General features: G+C 56.7%; 1 protein-coding gene across 3 annotated transcripts in view; it reads left to right on the top strand.

Annotated features, from left to right (window-relative positions):
* The window catches only part of OPA1 (OPA1 mitochondrial dynamin like GTPase), a 55,336-nt gene extending 34,164 nt beyond the window's left edge, over window positions 1-21,172 (top strand). For 2 of the 3 annotated variants that reach the window (XM_083363882.1, XM_083363881.1), the window contains 13 exons: window positions 813-928; window positions 2,392-2,456; window positions 3,764-3,840; window positions 6,689-6,854; window positions 7,975-8,127; window positions 8,224-8,332; window positions 8,587-8,666; window positions 9,694-9,834; window positions 10,965-11,081; window positions 11,415-11,508; window positions 12,031-12,141; window positions 19,505-19,584; window positions 20,835-21,172. In XM_083363882.1, coding sequence (XP_083220008.1) covers window positions 813-928; window positions 2,392-2,456; window positions 3,764-3,840; window positions 6,689-6,854; window positions 7,975-8,127; window positions 8,224-8,332; window positions 8,587-8,666; window positions 9,694-9,834; window positions 10,965-11,081; window positions 11,415-11,508; window positions 12,031-12,141; window positions 19,505-19,572 — 1,297 coding nt within the window. In that variant the 3' untranslated portion in view covers window positions 19,573-19,584; window positions 20,835-21,172. Of the gene's footprint in view, window positions 1-812; window positions 929-2,391; window positions 2,457-3,763; window positions 3,841-6,688; window positions 6,855-7,974; window positions 8,128-8,223; window positions 8,333-8,586; window positions 8,667-9,693; window positions 9,835-10,964; window positions 11,082-11,414; window positions 11,510-11,896; window positions 12,142-19,504; window positions 19,585-20,819 lie in introns of all 3 variants that reach the window. The other variant, XM_083363880.1, reaches the window with a different exon arrangement.
* The last annotated feature ends 3,633 nt before the right edge of the window (window positions 21,173-24,805 follow it).

The raw sequence follows: 24,805 nt of genomic DNA, 5'->3' as shown, positions 1-24,805 counted from the left end.
AAATAAATATTCTGCAACCTCCTGATTAGCAGGCTGGTTAAATGTGGGCCATGTGACAGAAACATGAACCTCAGCTAGTCCTCAGCTTACGGCCATTTGTTTAGTGACTGTTTGAAGTTATGACGATGCAGAAAAAGGGATTGGTGACCGTTTTTCACACGACCGCTGCAGCATCCCCAGGGTCACGTGAGCAAAATTCAAACCCTTGGCCGACTCGTATTTATGACGGTTGCTGTGTCCGTGGGGCACGTGATCCCCTTTGGCGGCCTTCTGACAAGCAAAGACAGTGGGGAAGCCAGGTTCACTTAGCGGCTGTGTTACTAAGTTAACCGCAGTGATTCACTGAGCAACTGGGGCAAGGAAGGTCGTAAAACGGAGCAAAACTCAACCATCTGGGCAACAAAACCCTTTGACTCGGTTGTGGCCGTAAGTTGAGGACTCCCCGTATGTTCAGTCGCCATCGGATCCCGTCAGGGACTGACCAAGATGCCCCACCTGAGCGCCCCGTTCCTCCGTCCCTCAGCCACGACTCGGGGGAAGAGGTGGAAGGAGACAGACGTCGTGGTTGCTGATGGTATAAAATTGGGGGGAATTAAAAGTGGCCTTAATGGGTTACTGGAGGAGAAGTGGGCAACTAGAGCAGCTTTAGGGCCCGGGGACTTCAACTCCAAGAACCCCTCAGCCAGCCTGGAATTCTGGGAGTTGGAGTCCACAGGCTCTAAAGCCGCCCTCCTTGCCCAGCCGTGAACTGCAGCAATGGGCTTCCAGAGCCCCCCCCCCAGCCCTGCAGAGCCTGTGTCTCTTCTCCCCAGGAACTGCATGCTGAAGCCCCACCAGGTGACCACGCGCAACCTCAGCCTGGCTGTGTCCGACTGCTTCTGGAAGATGGTGCGCGAGTCGGTGGAGCAGCAGGCGGACGCTTTCAAAGGTAGGCGGGCACCTCGGGCGGGGGGCAGTCTGGGGCAGAGGGGAGTCTGGAGCTCTGCACGGAGGGGCCCCCAGGCCAGGCCTGTTGCTCCTGGGTCTTTTGGGGGCAGGAAAGTGGCACTCGCCATCTCGGGGGGCTCTCGGATAGCGCAGATTCCGCACTCGGGGCTGGGCCGAGCTCCTTTAGGGCTCTCTCGTGGCTGCAGTGGAGCTGGGGACGCGTCTCGGGGGTGGACCCAGAGGGTGAGCAGAGGAGTGAGCGACCCCACCCAGACCAAACGCTCTGGAGACCGGAGGCGGGAGATGCATTGCAAGCCAGGCCTGCCCTCTTTCTGGGGCGCCCGGAGGTTTGGGGCATTCCCGGGTAGAGTGAGCAGGATCCGGGGGTCTCGGGGGAGGCAACAACGTTGGCTCTAGGGCAGGGGTAGGCAACTTTGGCTCTTTTATGACTGGTGGACTTCAACTCCCAGAATTCCTGAGCCAGCCAGGCTGAGGGGAAAGGGAGAGGTTTGTTTGTTTGTTTGTTTGTTTGTTTGTTTGTTTGTTTATTTAGACTTATATACCGCCCTTCTCCCATAGGACTCAGGGTGGTTCACAAGGTTTTTTTAAAAACAATACAGCAAATTACAAAAATTAAAAACAATTAAAATGATTACATTAACTTTGAAATAAAAACCCCAAATTCTGGGAGTTGAAGTCCACCAGTCATTAAAAGAGCCAAGGCTGCCTACCCCTGCGTCTAGGGGGAAGGACCTGGAAGCTTGGGGGAAGGAGGGAGATCTTTTCCCTCAGGTCCTTGGGCCATTCCCGGGCGGGGGGGGGGAGAGGGGGCAGGAGAAAGGGAAGTCCGCAACCCTTGGATGAAAAACTGACCCTGGCAGTGTTTGGAAAGCAGGCTGGACTCCCCCTCGGCCACCCCAGACCTGGCAGGGCAGCTGCCTGAGGGAGCCTCTCCAGCCACGGGGGCGGGGGTTGGCTTCGTGGCTCTCTGACCGCCGCGGGGCCAGGAGGGGCTGCTCACCATTAAAAGTGCCCGTCTCTGCTGGCTAATTAACGGTCGTGGCTTTTCGGTTCCAGTTTAACATCACGTTCGATTTTTGCCCTGCACCCTAGAGGCGTTATTTATTTTCCCATTATTATTCTTAGTAGGTGATTTGATTTTAAGGATGCCGGCGAGGGAGGCTTTAATGGGTTGGACGTTCTGATCAGGCTGCCTGAAAGCGCCCCGGGGGGGTCCGTTGATTGGGTTAGGGTACCCGAAATAAGCAAAACAAACACATGGGTGGCTTTGAAGAATGAGATGCTCTTTCCGGGCCACGTCCCGCAGCCGAAGGGCCGGGTCAGAGCAGGGCCTGAGCGTTGCAGGGAGAGGTTTTGGGGCGCGGAAAGGGCCCCCTCCGGAAAAGCCAGCACGGCAGGTGTGAGTCTCACTGCTACCGGTAGAAATAACCTTTTCCTTCCCAGCAACCCGCTTTAATTTGGAAACGGAGTGGAAGAACAACTACCCCCGCCTGCGAGAGCTGGACCGGGTGAGTTCCTGCCTGCCTCAGGGCCTTTTGAGCGTCCACCGGGCCTCAGGGCCAGCTTCAGCCGCCACAGCATCCTTACATGTGGAGGCCGGTCAGTGGCTTCCCTGTAGAGCAGGGGGCGGCCAACCGTGGCCGCTCGAAGACCTGTGGACGTCAACTCCCAGAATTCCCCAGCCAGGTGGGAGTTGAAGTCCACAGGTCTTCAAGTGGCCACGGTTGAGAAATGTTGGGCTAGGGAATTCTGGGAGTTAAGGTCCCTGTGCCTTCAAGTGGCCACGGTTGGATACCTCTGCTGTAGAACTTCCACAATTACCGGTAATTCTCGACTTATGTCCAGTTGTTTAATGACGGTTTAAGTTATGATGGACCTCGCCAGAGCTACTTGAGGGATCTGTGCTGAGGAAGGGCTGGGATCCTATTGTGCAGAGCCTCTGGAGCCAGATTCTGGGGTGGGGGGCTGCCTGGCTCCCTCTTTCTCTTGGGGCCCCTCCCTGCAAAGCTAAGACTTACGGATCAGTTTGTTGAATTCACTTGCCAATTAGAGCATGCATGGTATAGCACAAATTAATCAAACTTGGGGGGTCCTTGATGCTCTGCGAGTTTGGTTCTTTTCCTGCAGGCATTTTGTTATCCAACTAGGTAACTTCATCGGAGGATTGGGGTTTGGCTTAGGGGCCTGACACGTCCGCAAGGAAAGGGCCAATCTCAGAGAGCCCCTGGGGCCCCCGGTTTCAACCCTGAGCTACAAAGGTTCTTCTTCATTAATCAAACTTGCACAGAAAGTTGAAAGGCAGATCAGCATCAGCCTCTCCCTCCCCCATAATAGCCCAGAAGGAGGGTCTCGACCCCACCTGCCTCAGGACCACCCGAAGGTGTTGAAGGTTGTGCAAGTCGCCCATTGGCCTTTTCCACCAGGGATGAAGGGAGTTACACACACACACACACCCTGTAGAAGAGGCCCTGCTGAGTGCAGGCATGGAGGCGTCTGCTTTGAAAGGCGCAGGTGGCAGGCAAGGCCAGGTGGAGGGGCATGGCTGTGGCCTGTGCCCTGCCTAAAGGAGGCACCTGAAGTGGGGAGAGGCCGGCCAGGGACCCATTCGGGGTCCTCAGGGGAGGACCGAAGACCCCAAGAGAGGCTGGTGTCACCCATCACTCCTTTCCAGAGCATGTCCTCCTTGCCGCGCGATCTCAGTCGGCAGAAATCCACCGGGCCTCTTTCTAACACCTGAATCGTCCCACTTCCCATGCTCAACAGCTCTCCTTCTTTCTCTCTCTTCCTCTCCCTCTCTCCCTCTCTCCTTCTGCAGAACGAGCTGTTTGAAAAAGCCAAAAACGAGATCCTGGACGAAGTCATAAGCTTGAGCCAGGTGACCCCCAAGCACTGGTACCGTCCTTCATTTCTTCCGCTTGTCTTAGGAGCGTGGGGGGGGCGGGGATGCTGAGCTTAGGAAAGGCTACTTTGATAATGCTCCGCCGGGACTGTCGAGTGTGGATGGGCCTCCTCCGGGTCTGTGGGGAGCCCCCTCCTCCCCCCCTTGCCGTTCTGCTGAGGCTTTGTGGTTTTTGCAGCTCCCCATGAGAAAACACGCGGCGTGTGGATTGTTCTTGCTCCAAGAGTGATTGAAAACAGCCCCGGGGGGGGGTGCGACTTGGGCAGCGAAGGAGAAGCAGTTGTGCAAAGTTGTAAATATTCCAAATAGAATCCAGGTTTGTCTGGCCACCCAAAGAATGAGGTCGGTCAGCCTGCTGAGGCTTACGCAGTGCCAGGGCCTCCCACGCCCCCCCCCCTTTGGTGCCGTATTTAAGCGAGAGGCTGGATTAAGAACCGTGAGGGGGCTTGGCGTGATTCTCCTCGTCTGGGGTCTGGGGAATCCCTGCCCTGGGCTGCTGAGATGTCAGGAGGATATCTGGGTGATTCGGGGGCAGGCGGGGCTTGCTTTGGCTGTTTGGGCTCTGTGGAAGGGACCTCGGAGGTCTTCTAGTCCAGCCCTCTGCTGGAGCAGCAGACCCTGTGCCATTTCAGACAAACGGCTGTCCAGTTTCTTCTTAAAAGCCTCCAGGGGTGGAGTGCCCACAACTTCTGTTCCCTTGACGAGTTTCCATCCGTTGCTTCTTGTCCTGCCTTCAGGTGTTTTGGAGAATAGGTGGGAACCCCCCCCCCTCTTTTGGGAGGCAGCCCCTCAAATATTGGAAGATGCTATCCCGTCTCCCCTGGTCTTTCTTTTCGCTGAAATGTTTCCTTTCGCCCCGGAGCGTTTTGTTCCTGCCCTTATCGTTTGAAAACTTCACCAAAGAGCAAAGAAGCCCGGCACACTTTTGATTTGCCTCTTGCAAGGTAGATCAAGAGCCCCCCCACCCCCCCGCCAACAGCAAGCGGAAATTGTGTCTGTGTGTATTTGCGGAGCTGTTTTTGAGCAAATGAGTCTGGTTTGGCAAGAAGACTTTTTGGCTCAAGACAAGTGAAACACGTCTGTTTCCAAGCCTTTCCAACTTTTATTCTTTAAACGCTTGGTATCCTTTTAAGTTCTCGTAAATAACTTTGCTAAAGCCAGTTGGAGACCATATGGGCCTGCTTGCTACCCCTCCCACCCGGCTTCCCGTTGGCCTGACTTCCGCAGGATCCCAAAGCTTTTCCCTTCTTTGCTTGACTCGCCACCCTTTTCCTTTCGCAGGAAGGAACCATCCAGGCTCGTCAATTATTGCCATTTTTTACCCTTTGCACGACTGACCTGCCGCATTAACCACCATATTAACTTCCTGTCTCATAGCCCTAGAATTCTTCCTCGTTAATTCTGCCTTCTTGCCTTGCTTTATGTTTTCTTGTTACCAACAAGAAACCTCTCGGACTGGGGTTAGAACTTACTCCAAGTTGAGGTATCCCAGCCTTGTCAGTTTTAAGACTTGTGGACTTCAACTCCCAGAATTCCCCAGCTGGCTGGGGAATTCTGGGAGTTGAAGTCCACAAGTCTTAAAGCGGAGAAGATCGGACACCCCTGTTCTAAATCCTCACCCACAGTTAACCAACACCACTGCTGTGTTCGTAGAACGTGTGCGGCATCTACACAAACTGCCTCAGCGCTTCCCGTGACAGCTTAGTTCACGCAGCAAAGAGAAAGGTTGGATTCTCTCAACGTGTGTAGTCACACGCAAAGGCACGGCCGCACGTCCCGGTTTCTTTAATCTGCTTTTCACAGAAAGCGCCTGAAGTTGCAACGACAGCTTTTGTGTTTGTGAGTCACTCATACATCCCTGCCCGTTCCCCCAAAGGGCTTTTGGAGTCCATGTGATCATTGTGCTTACGTTACAGTCATGTTAATTTTGTTCATTCCTGTGGCCGTTTAAATGGAAACGTGTGTTTGTACAAGGGGAGGAGGAGTTTGGTGGTATCAGTTGAAATGTACTTTTTCCAAGTTTCACTTGGTAGTTGTGCCAAATGACAGATTCTCGGGAAACGGAGGAAAATTTCCTTATCAGATCTTTTAACATCAGGTTTTCCGCCGATTTTGTAATTTCATGCAAAAGGCAAAAATACAAAATCGGAAAAGGAAAAATGAACAGAGAGAACACAAAGCTAGACAAGAACATTTTTAAAAGTAAATTAAAAAGGAAGATGACGTTATTGCAACAATAATACAGGAAGTCGGATTGCCTTTCGGATCTCTTCCCCTCGTGCTTTCTGGAGTAGATATTACAAAGTATTATTGAGACACGTCAGTCTGTCTTTTTGAGCTGCCATGGAGTTTCTTTCGTAAGCGGAAGATGCAGCTATGCAGGGTGTCCTCCTCTTACAACGCTTCATTTAGCGACTGTTCAAAGTTACAACGGCCCTGAAAAAATGGCTTCTGACTATTTTTCCACCCTTATGACCGTTTGCAGCATCCCCGTGGTCACGTGATCGAAATTCAGACGCTTGGCAACCGGCTCGAATTTACGACGGTCACAGTATCCCAGAGGGGGGTCACACGATCCCCTTTTGCCAGCTTCTGACAAGCAAAGTCCACAGGGCAGGGGTAGGCCACCTTGGCTCTTTCATGACTGGTGGACTTCAACTCCCAGAATTCCTGAGCCAGGCACGCTGAGGGGAAAGGGAGAGGTTCCCAAGCTGAGCCGGGCTGGCTGAGGAATTCTGGGAGTTGAAGTCCACCGGTCATAAAAGAGCCTAGGCAGCCGAGGGGACGCTTCCTCCCCTGTCCGTGACCCCCGTCTCCTCTCCTCTCTTCCTGCCCTCCCAGGGAGGAGATCCTGCAGAAGACCTTGTGGGACAGGGTCTCCACCCACGTGATAGAGAACATCTACCTCCCAGCAGCCCAGTCTCTGAACGCCGGGACCTTCAACACCACCGTGGACATACGCCTCAAGCAGTGGACGGACAAGCAGCTGCCCAACAAGGCCGTGGAGGTGAGTGGCAGCCGGGGAGGACAGGGGAGCCCTCGGCTGCTTCTCTCGGGACAGGTAGACTTCGACTGAAGCCGAGGGGTGACCCAGCCGGAGAAGGCAGATTCTGAAGCATCACGGCTGCCTACTTACCTTTTACCTTTTCTCCCAGGTCCTTTCTCCCCTCCCCCTCGCCCTCCCCCCCCCCATGGTTCATGGCAGTCTGGCATCAGCAGAGCAGCGGAGGGGCGAAGCAGGAGGGCAGCGCTCTCAGACACACACACCCCTTCTGCCTCCCTGCCTCTTCCTTCCTTCCTTTCTGGGAGAGGCAGGGCCAGTCCCGCTCTGCCCTCCACACCCCCTCAATCCGCCCCACGTGCTGGGCGGCCTCCCCTGCCAGCCGGACTCTCTTTGAAGCCCCCTTTCCTTTCTTTAAAGGCCATTCAAGTTCACCTGAAATGGGACCACCACCGGATTTGGTGGCTGAAATAGCTCCCGCCAGTGCAGGCTGTCTCTCGGCCCGAACGTGGGCATGGCAGCATTTGCCAGAGAGAAGCCCTCAGCCAGGAGATTTGCTTAAGGCTCTTCTTGCAGGTTAGGACAACCTAACTGGACTAGAAGAGCCGCAGGGTCCCTCCCAAGATTATTATTGTTGTTGTTGTTTGCTGCTGTTGTTATCGGCGCTAATGGAGCCTGCCCATCAGGGTCACAGCTTGTGACAGCCATAAAAGTCAGTCAGGCCACAGACCCAATTTTTTGTGCTGGTCATTAAGCTAACACTGCAGTTGTTAAGCTACTGCTAAGCTTGTAAGCCGCCCTGAGTCTTCGGAGAAGGGCGGGATATAAATGGAATTAAAATAAATAAATAATTGTGAACCAAACCATTTGCCAAAACCCAGAAGTAAATGCTGCTTTTTTTTTCTCCTTTGGGGGGGGACTCCGGCCTGCAGAATCCCTCCTGCAGCTGGGCAGGGGGGGGGATAAATCCCAGTGCCCCGTCAAACTCCCACCCAGAGGCTTCGGCTGGGAGGAGGCCTGGTGCTCCATGCCTGGAGAGGCGCCGGGGCTAGCTGGCAGGGCGCAAGAGGGCACGGGGGGGGGGCTGCCTGCCATGTGCTGAGGCGCCCCTCCCGCCCCTTGTCAGGTGGCCTGGGAGACGCTGCAGGAGGAGTTTTCCCGCTTCATGACGGAGCAGAAGGGCAAGGAGCACGACGACATCTTTGACAAGCTGAAGCAGGCCGTGAAGGAGGAGAGCATCAAGAGGCACAAGTGGAACGAGCGGGCGGAGGACAGCCTGGTAGGGCCAGCCCACCCCCCACCCCCCCTCCCTCCCTTGGGACGGGTGGGGCGGGGGCAGAGGGGCCCTCCTGACCTCGGTGCTCTGCCCGGGCAGAGGGTGATCCAGCACAACGCCCTGGAGGACCGCTCCATTTCGGACAAGCAGCAGTGGGACGCCGCCATTCAGTTCATGGAGGAGACCCTGCAGAGTCGCCTGAAGGACAGTAAGTGCCCCTCCCTCCCTCCCTTCCTTCCTTCCTTCCTTCCGGTTTCAGCCTCTCGGGCCACCTCACAGCCGCTGCTCTGAAGGCCCAGCCTCCCCCCCCCAAAAGCGGGGAGGGCTTCCTAGGCCAGAGGCCCGGTGGATGGATCCTTGGCAGCCCCCCCCCCCCCCGGATGTGGCTGGGTGCCTCTTCTCTCCCTGCTTCCGGCGAGGGTCTTGCGGGACTCAGGGGGTCTCTCTCTCGCTTCTGTCTAGCGGAATCGGTCATCGAAGACATGGTGGGGCCGGATTGGAGGAAAAGGTGGCTGTATTGGGTGAAGCGCACGAAAGAGCAGGTAAAGGGTGCGCAGGCGTCACCCCGGGGTCGGCCCTTCCCTCTCCTCTGCGTGGCCGGCTGCACACCTTCGCGGGAGACCCCCGTGCGAGTCCCGCTTCTCCGCTCTGGACCTCCTCCCGCTTCTTCCCCTGGGCCCTCGGGGAGCCTGCCGGTTCTCGCTCTTTCCCAGGTGGGGGCGGGTCTTCCCTGGCGGTGCCCCCTCTTGACGTTCCTGAGAACTCAGTTTATTTGGGGGGGGGGTCTTTGGGGCCCCTTGGCGGCATTCACGTTCCTCCCTCGGCTCAGAGGCCGTTGCTGCAGGGCGAGCCTTTCCCTTCTGCCTTGTACAGGCAGTCCTCTACTTACGACCACAATCGAGTCCAAAATTTCTGCTGCAAAGTGAGACGGGTGGAGTGAGTTTTGCCCCGTTTTGTGACCTTTCTTACCACAATTGTTAAGTGAATCACTGCAGTTGTTAGGTTAGTAACACACTTGTTAAGTGACTTCTCGTGTGTAGTCGCAAAGGGGGATCACGTGACCCTGGGACGCTGCGACCGTCATAAGTACGAAGCAGTTGCCAAGCGTCTGAATTCTGATCACGTGACCCTGGGGAGGCTGCAACGGTCGTTAAGTGTGAAAGACGGGCATAAGTCACTTTTCCCAGTGCCGTTGTAACTTTGATCGGTCACTAAATGGTGTAAGCCGAGGACTACCTGGAGTCAGTGTGGGGAATCTTTAATGGGTCGGGTGTGGCCGTGCTTTCTTCCGCTTCCTTCTAGTTCCAAGCAGAGGCACAATGAGCATTATGCATTCAGCCAATCTATATGGCTGCCCAAATGTCGGCTTAAAACCAAACCTTAAACCAGCAGGGTAAAAACAAGCCCAGTAGAAACACAGCGTGAACTGAGGGCGCACGGGCACGCGCACACACACACACACCGGCCCAAACCCAGGGCGGGGGGGGGGCATCCCGTAACAGCTGAAATGTTCCCCCACGCCCCTTACGAGGGGCTGACGGGGGGGCCGTTCTGCCTCTCCCACGCCAGACGACCCGCAACGAAACCAAGAATGAACTGGAGAAGATGATCAGGTGCAACGAGGAGCACCCGGCTTACCTGGCCAACGACGAGGTCACCACCGTCCGGAAGAACCTGGAGGCCCGGGGGGTGGCGGTGGACCCCTGCTTGGTGAGGCGCCTGGCTTCGGACTCCGTGGGGGGGTGGGGAAGGTAGGGTTTCAGTAAGACACCCCCCCTCCTCTAAATCCGCCCACTCTCGTCTCCTGGAGGGTCTCTTCTTGTGCTTGCTGGCGGCCGAGTGTTGGCCAGGGAGGACCCCCCCCCCCAGGATTTGTGGAGGTGTGCTGGGCGGGAGCAGCGGTAACCACAACTCCAGCTGGCTTCCTCCGTCCAGGGTTAGCCGTTCCCAGGATGGCCAGTGGATCAGGCCACGGAGGGAAGTGGGGACTAAAAACAAGCCCCCCGGGAGGGGCTCTGGGTTAGCAGAAGCACTTAGACTTGTGTACACTGCCCCACCGTGCTTCACAGCCCTCTCTCAGCGGTTTACAGAGTCAGCCTCTTGCCCCCCCCCCCAACAATCTGGGTCCTCGTTTTACCCACCTGGGGAGGACGGAAGGCTGAGTCGACCGTGAGCTGGTGAGACTCGAACTGCTGGCTGCGGGCAGAGTCAGCCTGCAGTGCTGCACCCTGAACCCTTTGCCACCAGGGTTCCATAGTTCAGTCCACTGCTCCATCACTGGAGGCTTTTAAGAAGAGACTGGGCAACGTTATAGGGTCTCCTGTTGGAGCAGGGGGTTGGACTGGAAGACCTCCAAGGTCCCTTCCAGCTCTGGTATTCTGCTGTACTTCATTCTATTATTTTATTATTATTATTATTATTATTATTATTATTATTATTATTATTATTATTATTATTATTATTAGCCATTGGAAGCCCTGATTCTTCCTCCCTCTCGTTCTCTGCTCAGTGTCAGCATTTCTCCCTGGGGCTCACGGCCATCAGTGGTCCCCAGGACCACCCCAGCCCTGAAGATATCCCCCCCCCCAACCACCTTGTCTCCAAGGTCATACAATTAAATCCTGGGCCTCCGGGCCAGATGACAGCCGGTGGGCCTCTTATTTCCTCCTGGGCGTGGGGCATTCCACACGGGGGTCCAGGCAGAGCGGTCAGCAGCTCTCCGCCCACACAGTAGGGAAGGCCGTCTGCCTTTTGCTCGGGACGGGGGACTGACCAGGCTGCTTAGCCTCAGTTTGCTTGCCCGGCCGTTTGAGTGACCAGGCCTGTCCCTCTGCTCCCAGATCAAGGACACCTGGCACCAGGTTTACAGGCAGCACTTCCTGAAGAAAGCCCTGGGCCACTGCAACCTCTGCCGGAGGGGCTTCTACTACTACCAGAGGCACTTTGTGGACTCGGAGGTGAGCAGAGAAGCCACCGGGGGGGGGGGGGGGGGGGGATGGGGGGGCTGTCCCGCTGCTCCAAGAGGATGGTGCTCCTGCAGTGTTCCACTAGGTGGCAGCCTTGCAGTGAACATCTGGTTCCAGCTGCTTTGTCTGGGCAACGCACTGGGCTCCCCAGGGACCCTGGTGCAGGATCGCTCCCCCTTCTCTGCCTTCACTTGCGTTCTGGTTTCGTGCGCTATACGCTCACCTGCTGGGCTGGGCTGGATTTGCACAGTCGCCCCCCCCCTCCAAAAAAAATTGCGATGAGCAGATTTTGGGACTCACCGCTGTGTCCTCCTGCTCTTCTAGCTGGAGTGCAACGACGTGGTGCTCTTCTGGCGCATCCAGCGCATGCTGGCCATCACCGCCAACACCCTGAGGCAGCAGCTGGCCAACACCGAAGGTAGGAGCCCTGCTTTGGGTGGGCTTCTGATGGGGGGGGCGGAGGCCCGCCCTCCGGGCCGCGGGTGGGAGAGAAGGGGCAGGCCCAGCAGCCGCCACGTGATCTCGGAGGCCCCTCCATGATCTGGGAACCGTGCCCTTCCCGGGAGCTGCTTGGCATCTGTGCCTCCGTTGCTGCCAGGGTGCATGGTCTCCCTTGGCCCTGGATGCCCCAGGAGGTGCCCTCCGTCTACCCTGGACTTTGAGCCTCCCTTTCCAGCACTTTTGCCCTCCTGCAGAGATGTCTGGGGAGTCCTGGGTGATCCAGCTCAGGGTTGTCCCAGAAGGGCTTTTTTCAAAAGGCAGCTGGACTCGTTTTTCCCTTGAAGACGTTTCCCTTCTCCTCCAAGACGCTTCCTCAGTTCTGAAGCGAGAAGCGGAAAGCCTTCAAGGGAAAAGCAAAGGGGTCCAGCTGCCTTTGGCAAAAGCCCCTCCGGGACGCCCCGCAGAGACACTTTGGCTAACCCCGAGGCTCCCTCCGCAGTGAGGCGTCTGGAGAAGAATGTCAAGGAGGTGCTGGAGGACTTTGCCGAAGACTGCGGGAAGAAGATGACGCTGCTGACGGGGAAGCGGGTGCAGCTGGCGGAGGACCTCAGTGAGTATTCCCGGCTGGAGCCACGGGGCCCTTTCTGCGCCGGCGGGACACTCTGCCACTTGAGAGGTGTTGGGCGCTGCACGGTGAAGAAGCCCAGGAAGCGCCTGGCCAGACCGTCTTGGCTGCCTCGGGGTCTTCATGTCTGAACCTCCCCGGGGTCCCCGCTTGGTCTGAGCCACAGTCCACGAGAGGCGTTGCGCTGTGGGGGCCTCCCCTGGGAGCCTGCCGGAGTGTGTGGCTCAGCCGGTAGGAGAGAATCGCTGAAGCTGCGGGGTGCCTGGGGCCCTTGCGGGCGTTTCAGGACCCAACTAGGGAACATCGTCAGTGTTGGGAGGAGGAGGAGGAGGAGGAGGAGGAGGAAGGCCTGTGGGGTCCCTGGTGCCCTCTGGGCCTGGCGGTTTCCTTGCAGGCGTTTCGTGGCCTGACTGGGGAACGTCATCAGGGCTAGAAGTGTGTGGGGGGGGGTTGTTGCTCTCTGTCCGTGGGAAGTGGCTTGCCCTGCTCAGAGTGGGTGAGAGTCTCCTTGGTGGGTCCCTGGATCCCTGCTTCCCCTCCCTCGGAAATCTCCAAGCCCAGGACACGCAGTGCCATCTTCACGGCACGGAAAGCCTTTGAACTACTTTTCAGCAAGGAGGGAGAGTCCTCCCCCTGGTCCTCTCCTGCAGGCAGGAAGAAAGGGGGGTGAAGAGTCCACGGGCTGGGGGTGAGCCTCCTTTGCCCAGCTGTCGGAGGGGCTGCTATGTTTGCCCCCCAAAAGTGAGGCAGATACTGGGGGGGAAGCAAGGGGGGCAGCCCTGGGGGCTTCCCTCCCACTGAGCAGAGCTCCCTTGGGTGTTTGTGCTGGCTGATCTCCGGCTGAATTCCTGCAGGAGGAGCATTTCCTGGCCCACCAAGGCCCTCCTGCCCGGGCTTGTCCCCCGGAGGGAGGCCGAGGGAGCCGTTGGCAGCAGCGTCAGGCAGCCCAGCCTCTGTCGCCTGGAGGCCTTGCCACAGTCATTCGCCACACGCAGGGGATTCCCCCGGAGGCCCCTCTGCTCCTACGAGGCTGCCCTGAAAGGGGGGTGTCATTCCCCCCCCCAGAAGGCAGGCCTTTGTGCTGGTCTCTCCCCACCCCTGCCATCCCCCCCACCACCTTTCCTGAGGGTCGTGATTAAGCTCTTGGCAAAGCAGTCTGAACTACTACGTGTTTATGCCGTTGGTAATTAAACTCGGCCTTTTGAATTTCGGTGCTACCAATAAGAATAGAACAGACCAGAATAGAATATTCTTTATTTGGCCAAGTGCGATTAGACACACTGGGAGGCTGGCGTCCAGTAGTGGCTGCGTGGCTCAAGGGCTTCGCGTGGCACACAAATGGGCAGGTGGGACGGATGCCGTCCCCCAGAGCCGAGCAAAAGGCCAGATTTGGGCTCCGGATGGTGGCAAAGGGGGGGGAGGCCCAGCTGGGCCCCCTTGGGGTGATGGGATACCAGATCATCCAGTTTGTGCCCCAGGTGCTGCCTGCAGCTCCCTCTCCGGGCTGCTCCTGCTCTGGAGTCCCAGGTTCCTCTGGGAGATGATCCCGGGACTGCAACTGGCAGTGAGGTTTCAGTTGCTTCTTTGGTGTGTGCACACACACACACACACACACACACACCACACCCCTCCCTCCTTCCAGGGAAGGTGAGGGGGCTGATCTCCTTTCACCAGGAATTCCCCCCTCCGGCATCTTCCGACTTGTTGAAACTGATCTCTTCCCACCGCAGGGATGGGGGAAGCTCCGGAGGGGAGAGGGAGGGGGAGGAAAGGGGCTGGTTGCAGCCCCCCAGCAGAAGCCCCCACCCCTCCAGAAGCTGCTGGGCAAAGGGGTCTGGTTGACCCTGGAGTCCCCCTCCTTTCCGGCACGGGGGCCAGGGGGAGGCGTGCAGGCAGTCCTCGCCTTACGACCGCAACCGAGCCCAACGTTTCTGTTGCTAGGTGCAAGACAGGTGTTGCGTGAGTCACGGCCCATTTTACTACCTTTCTTGCCACGGTGGTTAAGTGAATCACTGCAGCTGTTAAGTCAGTCACACAGTTGTTAAGTGAATCCGGCTTCCCCCTTGACTTTGCTGGTCGGAAGGTCGCCAAAGGGAATCACGCGACCCCGGGGTACCGCAACGTCATAGATGTGAGTCGGTTGTCAAGCCTCCGAATGTAGATCACGTGACCACGGGGAGGCCGCAATGGTCATAAAACGTGGAAAAAAATTCCCGGTCCCGTTGTAACTTTGAACAGTCACTAAGCGAACTGTGGTGAGTCGAGGACTGCCTGCATTTGGAGTGTTCCTGTGAAAAAGCCCCACTCGTGTTTATTCAGGGCATTGCTTGACAAGACTGCCGCCCCTCCCCACCTGTGGGGACCCCCCCCCCGCAACCTGGGCAACGGAGGGGCCTTTTGGTCACCATCTGGCCTGGTGAGTCCTTCCTTCCTTCAGCCCGCTGGCTTCAAGGCCAGGAGGGACCCCCCCTTCCCTTCCCCCCCTGCCTCTGGGGGGGCCACGGGTGCTGCCCTTCTGCTCTTTCGGGGCAGGGCCCTTGGCCCCTTCGCTGGCTGGGGAATTCTGGGAGCTGATGTCTTAAGGTTGCCAAGATTGCAGAGCCCGGCTTCGTGGCAAGCGCCGTGCGACGCCCGCTGTTTTTTTAAGGGGCAGCTTTGCGCCCTCCCCCCTGGTTGAGGGCGCAGAGGGGGTGGGCGTTGAGGGGGCTTCCTTGGCCATCTCCAGAGCTTCCCCTCCAGGGCCGGGGGTCAGGCCTCTGGGTCCTGGCCGAGGCCCTCTTCCTTCCGTTGGGATTTTAACCGGGTCCCCGGAAGGCCGCAGCGGGAGCGATGGGCCCACTGACACCGGCCCCTCTCACGGGTGTGGGCGTGCGGGGCGGGGGGGAGCCCAGGCAGCCTTCGCTTCAGCTTGGCAGGCAGGAGCCGCTTTCCCTGCCTGGCAGTGACGGATGCCAGTCAGCGCCACCGGTGTGGGCTTTCCCTGGGCGCCCCCCCTCCTGATTCCTGGGGGGGGGGGTTGACTTCCTGAGCTGCTCACGTCCCACTCAGAGGGCTTCTCTTTGGCTGGTTTTGTCTTGGGGCTTCCTGGGGCCAATGAGCTAATGGGGGAAGAATCCCCCGGCCTCGTCTGCCTGTCTCAGCCTCTCAGGGAAGCCGCGGCAGAGCCCGGGACGAGCCCCCCTTTCTCCCACCCGGCAGTGGGACGGGGAACAGGGCCGGCCTTTGTGGCTGAGCCGAGGAAGGGCCTCCCAGCCACCCGCCGGCTGCCCGGCTGCCCCATTTCCGTCTTGACCTGCTTTCTCTGCTGCCCCCAACGGGCGGACCCCCCCCTGCCTTGCCATGAACCCCCCCCCGCCCATTCTCTGCCCATCTGGTTTCCAGCCTTGAGGGTGGGGGGGCTTCCCCTCCATCTGTCTTGGCCAGTGATGGATGGGGTTGTGTCTCAGCCTGGGCGACCTGGGTGGCTTCCCTCCCGGTTTGGCCTTTTCCTCTGGGGGGGGGCGAACAAGGGGGACCCGCTCAAAAGTGGGGGACCTTCGTGTCAAGCAATCTGGCCAAAAGACCCCAGCCATTCAGTGGGGCCTGACCCCCGGCTCAGATCACTTCATTCTAGCAGCTTTTAGCCACAATGGGCCGGAAGAGGGAGGGTCACGGAAGGCCTGCAGCCAGCTCAGAGTCCCGGAGGGGGGAGGGGGAGGCAGGGAAGGTCTCGGCTGGGGGTCTTTGGCGGTTTAGGCCCCACCCCCTCCCCAGCTCCCTTTAACTGGCAGCTCCCTGGGTGCCACAGGAAGAAGAAAGGCCCGTCTCCCTGGAGGCTGTTTTCAGCTCTAACAGAGCAACAGAGTCGGACGGGGCCTTGGAGGTCTTCTAGTCCAACCCCTGTGCCATTTCAGACAAGTGGCTGTCCGGTCTCTTCTTAGAAACCTCTGGAGGCAGGTTGTTCCACTGATCCATTCTTCTCCCTGTCAAGAGGCTGCTTCTCTCCTTGATGAGTTCCCTTCTCTTCCTTCTTCTTCTGCCTTCCGGTGCTTTGGAGAACAAGTTGACACACACACACCCTTCTTTGTGGCAGCCCCTCAGATATCAGATTTTCTGGGGAAAGGGAGAACCTAATGAAAGAAATGCACACACACCCTGTGTTGGAAGGGCCATCAAAGCCCTCAGCCCAAGCGTTCCCCCCCCCAGACCTCCCCCAGCCTTTCCTGGAAGTCCGGAGCCCTTCCCTCTCCTGTCGGCTGGGAAGACCGTCGGCAGGACCTGCGCGGTGACTTGATCAGATCCTGCAGCTTCGCCGTTGCTCGGCTGTGTGGTAGCTGTGGCATCGCAGGGGGCGGCCCTGGCCTGGCAGGCCCCACGCTGATCCGGAAGAGAATCCGGAGGGAGTGGTCAGTGGTAGAAAGCAGCTCACGAGTGCCACGTTATTGGCAGGAGAAGCGACTTTAACAAACCCAGCCCATCCGTCGCAGCCCGTTCCCAGGTGTGCCCGTCATGTCTTCCCACCACAGCCACAGGTGACCGCACTCTGCCTTGAGAGGCCTCTGTTCAGGGCTTGCGATGCTCCGGACTTTAGAGTGACGCGGCCTTCGGTGCCTTCGCCGTTCCTGGGTTGGTGCAGAAGCCGCAGAGACGACGATCCGGACGGCCCACCGAGGACCACGGAAAAGGCAGCGACGTGCTCCAGAGCGGCTTCAGGAAGTTTAGATTTTCGTTATCGTTTATCTGCCACCCGTCTAGTCCCATTGCCGGTGTGAGCCCTCTTCCCCGGGCAGATGTCCCCCCCCAAGAGCAGATACGGGCACACCTGCACCCAGAAACCCCTGTACAGGTGGTCCTCCACTTACGACTCCAACGGAGCCCAAAATTTCTGTTGCTAAGCGAGAAGTTTGTTCGGGGAACCCTGCCCTGTTTTAGGACTTTTCTTGCCACATTTGTTAAGTGAATCGCTGCAGTTGTTAAATTAGGAACACGCTCGTTAGTCTGGCCTCCCCGTTGGCTGCGCTTGTCAAAAGGTCGCAAAAGGGGATAGCGTGACCCCGGGACGCTGCGACCGTCGTAAATACGAATTCAGTCGGTTAAGCATCTGAATGTATTTTGATCACCTGTCTGCAAACTTCCCGAGTGTGGAAAAATGATCCCGAGTCACTTTTTTCAGTGCCGGTCACTAAGTGAGCTAAGTTGTATGTCGAGGACTAGCCGTTCTGGAAGTCTCCTTGCCAGATCCAGGCATCCACAGCTCAGCTGGAACAAGCAGCACAGCCCTTTTTCGGCCATTCGGTTCGGAGTGGCCTCAGTTTCCCCTCTTGGGCACCCCCTGACATTTCCCAGAGGGGCAGATCAGCCGCTTCTCTGGTGCTGCCAACCTCCGGGTGGCATCTGCGGCTCAGCCCTGCTGATAAACCACAGGCTGTGGGGCAGCTGCAGCCCCCACATTTTGCCACCCTTGCCGTGTGGTGAGCTGGCTCTGAATCCTGGCCTGAATCGAAGAATGGTGGTTTAGGAAGAGGGGCTCCGGGGCAGCTTCACCGGGGAGGGGGGCATCTAGAGTTGGGGAGCATTTTGAGGCCAGGCCTGGCTCCCTTCTGCCAAGCTGATTCTTCGGGGAAAGGGATGCACAGATGGGAGGGGGCTTCCTGGGGCGCCCCTGGGTCCCTCCGGCAAGAGAGGTTCGGGGCAGCCCAATCAGTTGCAGGAAACGGGGGCATCCCCTTCGTAACCACCCCCACCCCTGGAAAGCAGGAGGGGGCCCGGCCTTGGGCATCGAAATGCCCCCTGGCACTCCCTCCACCAGGCTGGGCCCCCAGTCTGCTTTTCTGCACTTTTTGGGGGAAAAATGCAGAGAAGAGCAACTAAGATAATTTAGGGGACTGGAGGCTAAAGCATACGAAGAACGGCTGCAGGAATTGGGCTTGGCTAACCTGGAGGAAAGAAGGACTAAGGGTGACACGATAGCAGTCCTCCAATATTTGAGGGGCTGCCCCAAAGAAGAGGGGAGGGTCCGCCTGTTCCCCAAAGCCCCTGAAGGTGGGAGAAGAAGCAACGGATGGAAACTGATCAAGGAGAGAAGCGACCTGGAATTGAGAAACTTCCTGACTGAGGTCAATCAACCAGTGGAACAGGAGTTGCCTAAAGAGGTGGTGGGTGCTTCAACCCTGGGGGGTTTTCAAGAAGAGACCGGACAGCCGTCTGTCTGGAATGGTGTACGGTCTCCCGCTTGAGCAGGAGGTTGGGCTAGAAGACCTCCAAGGTCCCTTGCAGCTCTATCCTGATTTTAGGGCTGAGATGCCCACGGCTGCCTTTTGTGAGGCCCGAGTGGTGCCCCCGGCTGATCCTGGGCGGTTGTGCTTCAAGGCTCCCTCCCCTCTTGAGCCGAGCCCCCCCCCCCCCCCCGCCTGGGTCTTCCCGTGTTCTCCCTGTGTATTCAGACCCTAATTACGGATCAATTAGTCTGTTTTTGAGCCCCGGATCAGAGGATTAATGCCAGGGAGCCGAGTGGCCCACGGATGTTGTTTCATGTGGGGACAAAGAGGCTGCAAAGATGAAGGGGTCTCTTGAAGCCGCTGAATAGCCGGGGCATTCTTTCTTCTGTGTCCGGCCGAGTTGACGGGATGTTGGGAGAAAGGATTATGGGAATATTCATGACCAGATGAGGGGCTGGGAAGAAGGGGGCCCGGGACGGCTCATCTTTTGAGCAAACACCCGGTCAATGGCAGGAGCAGGGGATTCAGTGCTCCCGGCCCGGCTTCTGCTGCGGAGTCATGCTCCTTGCGGCTGGGACGGGGGCTTTGTGCCTTGGGCTGGGGGGGGGCTGTTTAACAGGTGTTGGGAGAACCAGGGTGTTCCTCTCTCGCCCTCCCCAAGGGGCATTCTCTGGCCGCCTTCCTCGACATCTGGAGCAAGGGGGGGGCGGGTGAGTTGCCTTGTGGCAAGATGGGCAGCAAACAGATTTAATAATAATTGGGGTGGGCAGGCTCGAATGACTGGCAAAGCAGGAGAAGGGGCGCAGGGTCGGCACAGAATCCGGACCGGCAGATATCCAGGTGCCCCGGAGGAAATGAGGCCCAGGGGCAGGGGGTGCATCTTGCCAGTTGGGCATCTCCTTGTTTTGCGGTTGGCTGGGGAATTCTGGGAGATGAAGTCAGCCAGCCTTAAAAGTAGTCAGGTTTGGAGGCCCCTTGACCTAGAAAGAACCGAGTTGGGGGAAACAGGTCAGGGAGCACATCTGGATGAGCCACCTTGCCTGCCGTGTGCCTTCTGACCGTGGATGGGGCAGAAGCTGAACCGGAGACCACGTGTGGCCTCCCTGGGCTTCCTTCTCCGTGCCTGAAGGCAGGGACTTGATTTTTTCCAGAAAAAGTTCGGGAGATCCAGGAGAAGCTTGAAGTCTTCATTGAAGCCCTTCATCGAGAGGAGAAGTGACGGCTTCGTTGGGTAAGGCTGCCGAGCTTCTTTGATGGACCTTCAGTTGGTCTCCCCAAGAGTTGGGTGTTCTCATCTCCAGCCAGGACCTCCTTGGCTGGTGCTGTGGGTGTGTCTGAAATTTATCACACTGAGGATGGGGGTTAGGGTGCTCCTAGGCTGTGGTCCTGGTGGAGGGATTCCCTCCCGAGTGGATCCTTGGCAAACCAGAGGCCCTCTTACTGAGGCCCATGGCCTGATCCCAAGAGTTCTCTTATTTATTTGCTGGTTTGTTTATTAAGTTTTCATACTGCCCAACTCCCAACAGCTGGGGTCAAAATAGCTCTGGGTGATCATCCAGTTGTTCTAGGTGCTTCTTCTTGGAGACCCTGCCTCATTTTGTTTTCATTAAACCAGACATATTCTCAAATTGGGTATGACTAGTTTAATGAAGAGAAGGAGTAGGGGGGACACGATGGCAGTCTTCCAATATCTGAGGGGCTGCCCCAAAGAAGAAGGGGGGGTCAACCTTACTCTCCAAAGCCCCCGAAGGGCAGAACAAGAAGCAACGGATGGAAACTAACCAAGGAGAGAAGCAACCTGGGAGGAATTTCCTGGCTGTGAGAACAATCCAGCAGTGGGATGGCTTCCCTCCAGAAGTTGTGGGTGCTGCAACACGGGAGGCTTTTGAGAAGAAACTGGACAGCCTAGGGTCTCCTACCTGACCAGGGGGTTGGACTAGAAGACCTCCAAAGTCCCTTCTAACTTGGTTATTGCCTCAAACCGGACTGTTTTTTCTCTGAACAAGAAGAAGACATTTCGCTTCTCGTCCGAGCAGCTTCATCTTGGATGAGAAGAGGAAGGCCAGACGCCAGGACCAACGAAGCTGCTTCTTCTTCCACAAGGACAAAACAGTTGCCTTTTGGAAAAAGCACCCGGGAGATGGCCGTGACCTGCATGGCTGGGAATCTCCACAGGCACTCGGCTGTTCGATTTATTCTCGGGGCACCCCCAGCGTTGGGCCTGCTAGTCCGAGCTGCCACTGGGGCCTCCTGACTCCGGCACAATTTGTTCCAAGGCCTTCCCAGCCCCCGCCTGTAAAATCCTTGGGGGTGGGGGGGAGGCTCTGCCACGGGGCTGCCCTCCGGGCTCCGCTGCTTCAGGGGAGCTGAGCAGGTGAGGGCGCTGAGTCTGGGCAGAAGCTTTGGGGCTTGAGACAGCCGGGAGCGGAGGACAGCTGCCTGTTTTCTCCACAAATTCATTTGCAGGCTTCTGTCTTTCAGTAACAAAAGGGCCACGATGGGGAGGCAAAGCCCTGCTCTGGAGTACATGCTGGACTTTTTGGGCTCTGCCAGAACGTCCCAGAAGGAAATGCTGCTCTTGGAAGGAGACGGTCACTTCATCGATGCTCATCGGAAGGAGAAGCAAACCAAGGAGGTCCCAGAAGCCGGGACTTTACGGCATCCTCGAAGCGGCCTCTCGCGGATGCTGTCCCGATTGTGCGATTCTGTTTTTATTTTGGAGATGGGATAAACGGGAGGGAGGAATGTTCTTCTCTCCCTTCCTCTCCATTGCGTGTAAGAGCCGAGGAGCTTAAAATAAAAATTTGGCATCTTGTGCAGTCGGTCGAGATGTTCCTGACCCATCTCCTCTTCTTCCTCCTCCTCCTCCTCCTCTCCCCCACCCCAGAGTAATGGTCTGGCAAAGTCATTCCAGGCTTGCCTGCAGCCCTTGAGAGGGCCTGAGGAAGGCAGGCAGGCGGGGGCAGCCCTTGAGAGGGTGCCCCCCTCCCCCATGAGCAGAGGGCTCTTCCTGCAAGGCTGGTGGGCAGGACGGCCTCCCTTGGCTTTGCTGACGCCCTTCGGCCACCCACCTTCCCGGTCAGTCGGCCTTTCTGGAAATCTGATCCCGATGGTGTGTGGAAAGAAGAAGCCCGGCAGCAGGTGAAGGCCATCCGCCCACGAGCTCCTCTTCCCTGACGCAGCTTTTGATCTTTCTCCGGCTTGCAAATTCCTTGGGTTTCCCGGCCTCCTTTTCTCCTCTCCTTGCCTGCCTGGCCGGGGGAGGCTCCTCCTGAAGGCCCTGCAGATCGTTTCAGCTTCTGGGCCGGGCCCAGCCTCGGATCTCCTGGACTGCAGCGCCTCTTCTTCCGGGGGGGGGGACGGGACACACACACACACCCCGCCAAGATGGTCGCTGGGCAGGGAGTCGGCCGGGCTGCCTCTGCGGCTCTTTCCCTTCTCCGTTCTTCCAAAATGCAGATGGTGCCTTTTGTGGGCCAGCGCGACCGACGGCTGAGCCTCCATCCACGAGGCTTCCTTCTTTTCTTCGGGGGGAGGCGGAGTGTGCGCTTCTTGGGGGTGAATAAGCTTGGGGGCTGGTTCAGGCCCTGTAGGGTGCTATTTTTGTTTCTGAGGGGTCTCTGGGATCAAAAGAGAAGGGGGTGGAGAGGTTGGACTAGAAGACCTCTAAGGTCCCTTCCAGCTCTTGTGATTCTAGGATTCGGTAAGGGTCTCCTGCTGGAGCAGGGGGTTGGGCTAGATGACCTCCAAGGTCCCTTCCAGCTTTGTTACCCTAGGATTCCAGAAAGTCAAGAGTTTCGGCCTTGAAAATATGAAAGAGGAGAAATCTGTTAAAAGAACCAAACGGAGAAGAGGCTGAGTTGCGCCCAGGAGACGGGTTTGGCTCGGCTGTCCTGTAAGGAGCAGCACCCCTTTTATGGCCTGTGGGGCTTTTTCTGGTTCTCATCACCTCTTTGAGTGTAAACCTTCACTGCTGATCCAGGTCTTCAGGCAACCTCCCTCCGAAAGCGGTGTGAGGCATGCAGGTGTCACGAAGAGAAGAACAATAAATGCAGGGGGCTGGACTAGAAGACCTCCAACGCCCCGTCTAGTCTATTTTCTATTCTATTTCTATTCTATTTCTGTTCGGTTCTATTCTCTTCTATATTTTATTCTATTCCATTTCCATTCTATTCACTTTCTATTCTGTCCTGTCCTGTCCCGTTAATTTCTGAGCTCTTCCTTCCCGTGTCCCAGGTGTCTCTGGGCGGCAGGGCTGCCTCTCCGGACCCAGAGAGGACTCGGGGGGTGGTGGTCAGCAGGAGAGGTTGGACGGGGCCCTTTTAGCCGATTGAGCGCTGCCCCTCCCCCGCAACTAGAGCTGAATGTGGCCGGGTTTCATCCTGGCTGCCGGTTTAAGGCCCAGCTTGCTCCAACTCCTTCCTGCGTCTCCCCGGAGGGCCCCGATCCCAGACCCCTAATTCTCCTGCCGCCTTTGCTTGCTGGTAAAATTTACTCCCCCTCCGTCCCACAGGGTAATTGCAACATGGATGACCACAGGGAGTCCTCATCTTGCATGCACAATTGGGCCCAAAATGTGTGAGAAATTCGTTAAGCCGGTTTTGCCCCGTTTTACGATTTCTCTTGCCACATTTGCTAAGTGAGTGGCTGCCGTTGTTAAGTTAGTAACACGGTTGTTAAGTGAATCTGGTTTCCCCATCGATCTCAAAAGGGGAACCCGTGACCCCCGGGTGCTGCGACCGTCCTAAATAGGGAGTCGGTTGCCAAATATCTGGATGTGAATCATGTGACCCTGAGGATGCAGCCTTGGTCATAATGTGAAAAATGGTCATAAGTCACTTTTTTCTGCGCCGTTGTAAGTTTGAAGGGTCACTAAGAAAACCGTTGTAAATTGAGAACTCGCTGTATACAAAACCTACAGATGATACAAATAAAATACTGTAAAGAACCAGATACTCAGACCTACCTAAAAGATGCGGAGGGATGGAGGAGGATGAGAAGGGGGGATTATATATAAACCTTTATTGTCAAAGTACAACATGTGTACATTGAGATTAGCTGAGCCTCCCCCTGTGCTCTCTCCCCCCAACACACAGTGACAACAAACCCTCCATCCCACCACACTGTGTGAAACAACTACACCACACACCGGCCTCCCAAGTCAATTCTGCATAAGGTTATGTCCCATTTAAAAGCCTAACAGCCCACGGATAAAAGCCATTTTTCAGCCTGTTGGTACGGCTGGCTATATTCCTATATCTCCTACCGGATGGTAGGAGAGTAAAGAGATACCGTCCAGGGTGTGAGTCATCCCTGAGAATCTTCCTCACTCTTCCAAGGCAGCGAGCCCTGGCGAGGTCATCCAGTGGTGTCAGGGAACAGCCCACAATGTCTTGTGCTGTGCTCACCACCCTCTGTAATACTTTCCTATCCGCGGCTGTCAGACCGGCATACCAAACCACAATAAGAGGACGCTCTCTATGGTAGACCGGTAAAAGAGGGTCATTAGCCGTTGTTCTACCCTGTTCTTCCGCAAGATCCTAAGAAAGTGAAGCCTCTGTTGGGCCTTTCTGGCCACCTGGGTTGTGTTAACTTTCCAGGTCAGATCTTCGCAGAGGTAGACTCCCAGAAATTTAAAGGAAGAAACTCTCTCTACACAGTCCTCCCCGATGTAAAGTGGGGCAGGTTCCTCCTTTTTTCTCCGGAAGTCTAACATCATCTCTTTCGTCTTGCCGATGTTTAGGTGCAAGTTGTTGTTACTACACCATATGGATAGTTTTTGTACCTCCGCCCTATATGCTGTCTCATCCCCACCTGTAATAAGACCCACCACAGTTGTATCATCTGCGAACTTGATTATCGCAGTGGATGGGTCAGATGATACACAATCATAAGTGTATAAAGAGTACAGGTAGTACAGGATTAATAGATTAATAACAGACCCCACATCCCCCCCCCCCCGCTTCTCATCCTATTTCCTCCCTCAACCTCCCCCAGTGGAAACCCCTCCGTGCAAGTTGCTCCCTCCACCTGGAGAAGCCAGAGTTAGTCAGAACTAATCCTTCCATTCCCCCACCCCCACCCCGGGACCATCCAGTCAGAACTGAAGAAGCGTCTTGGATGAGAAGCGAAACATTTTCAAGGAAAAACCAAGGAGTCCAGTTGCCTTTTGGGGAAAAAAACACCTTTGGGACAAACCTGACTTGGATGACCGAGAATCACGGACACCCTTATAACACTGACAACGATGGAGAGCCAAAAAATGTGAATGCAATCCTGGGTTGCATTAACAGAGGGAGAGAATCAAGATCACGTGAAGTGTTAATACCACTTTACAATGCCTTGATAAGGCCACACTAGGAATACAGCGTCCAGTTTTGCTCACCACGATGTAAAAAAGACATTGAGACTCTAGAAAGGGTACAGAGAAGAGCAACAAAGAGGATCAGGGC

This window comes from Vipera ursinii, assembly GCF_947247035.1.
Source record: "Vipera ursinii genome assembly, chromosome: 5".
In the NCBI taxonomy this organism is placed as follows: Eukaryota; Metazoa; Chordata; class Lepidosauria; order Squamata; family Viperidae; genus Vipera; species Vipera ursinii.
Note: the sequence above shows the minus strand (reverse complement) of the source record. Positions and strands in the feature narration are given on the sequence as shown.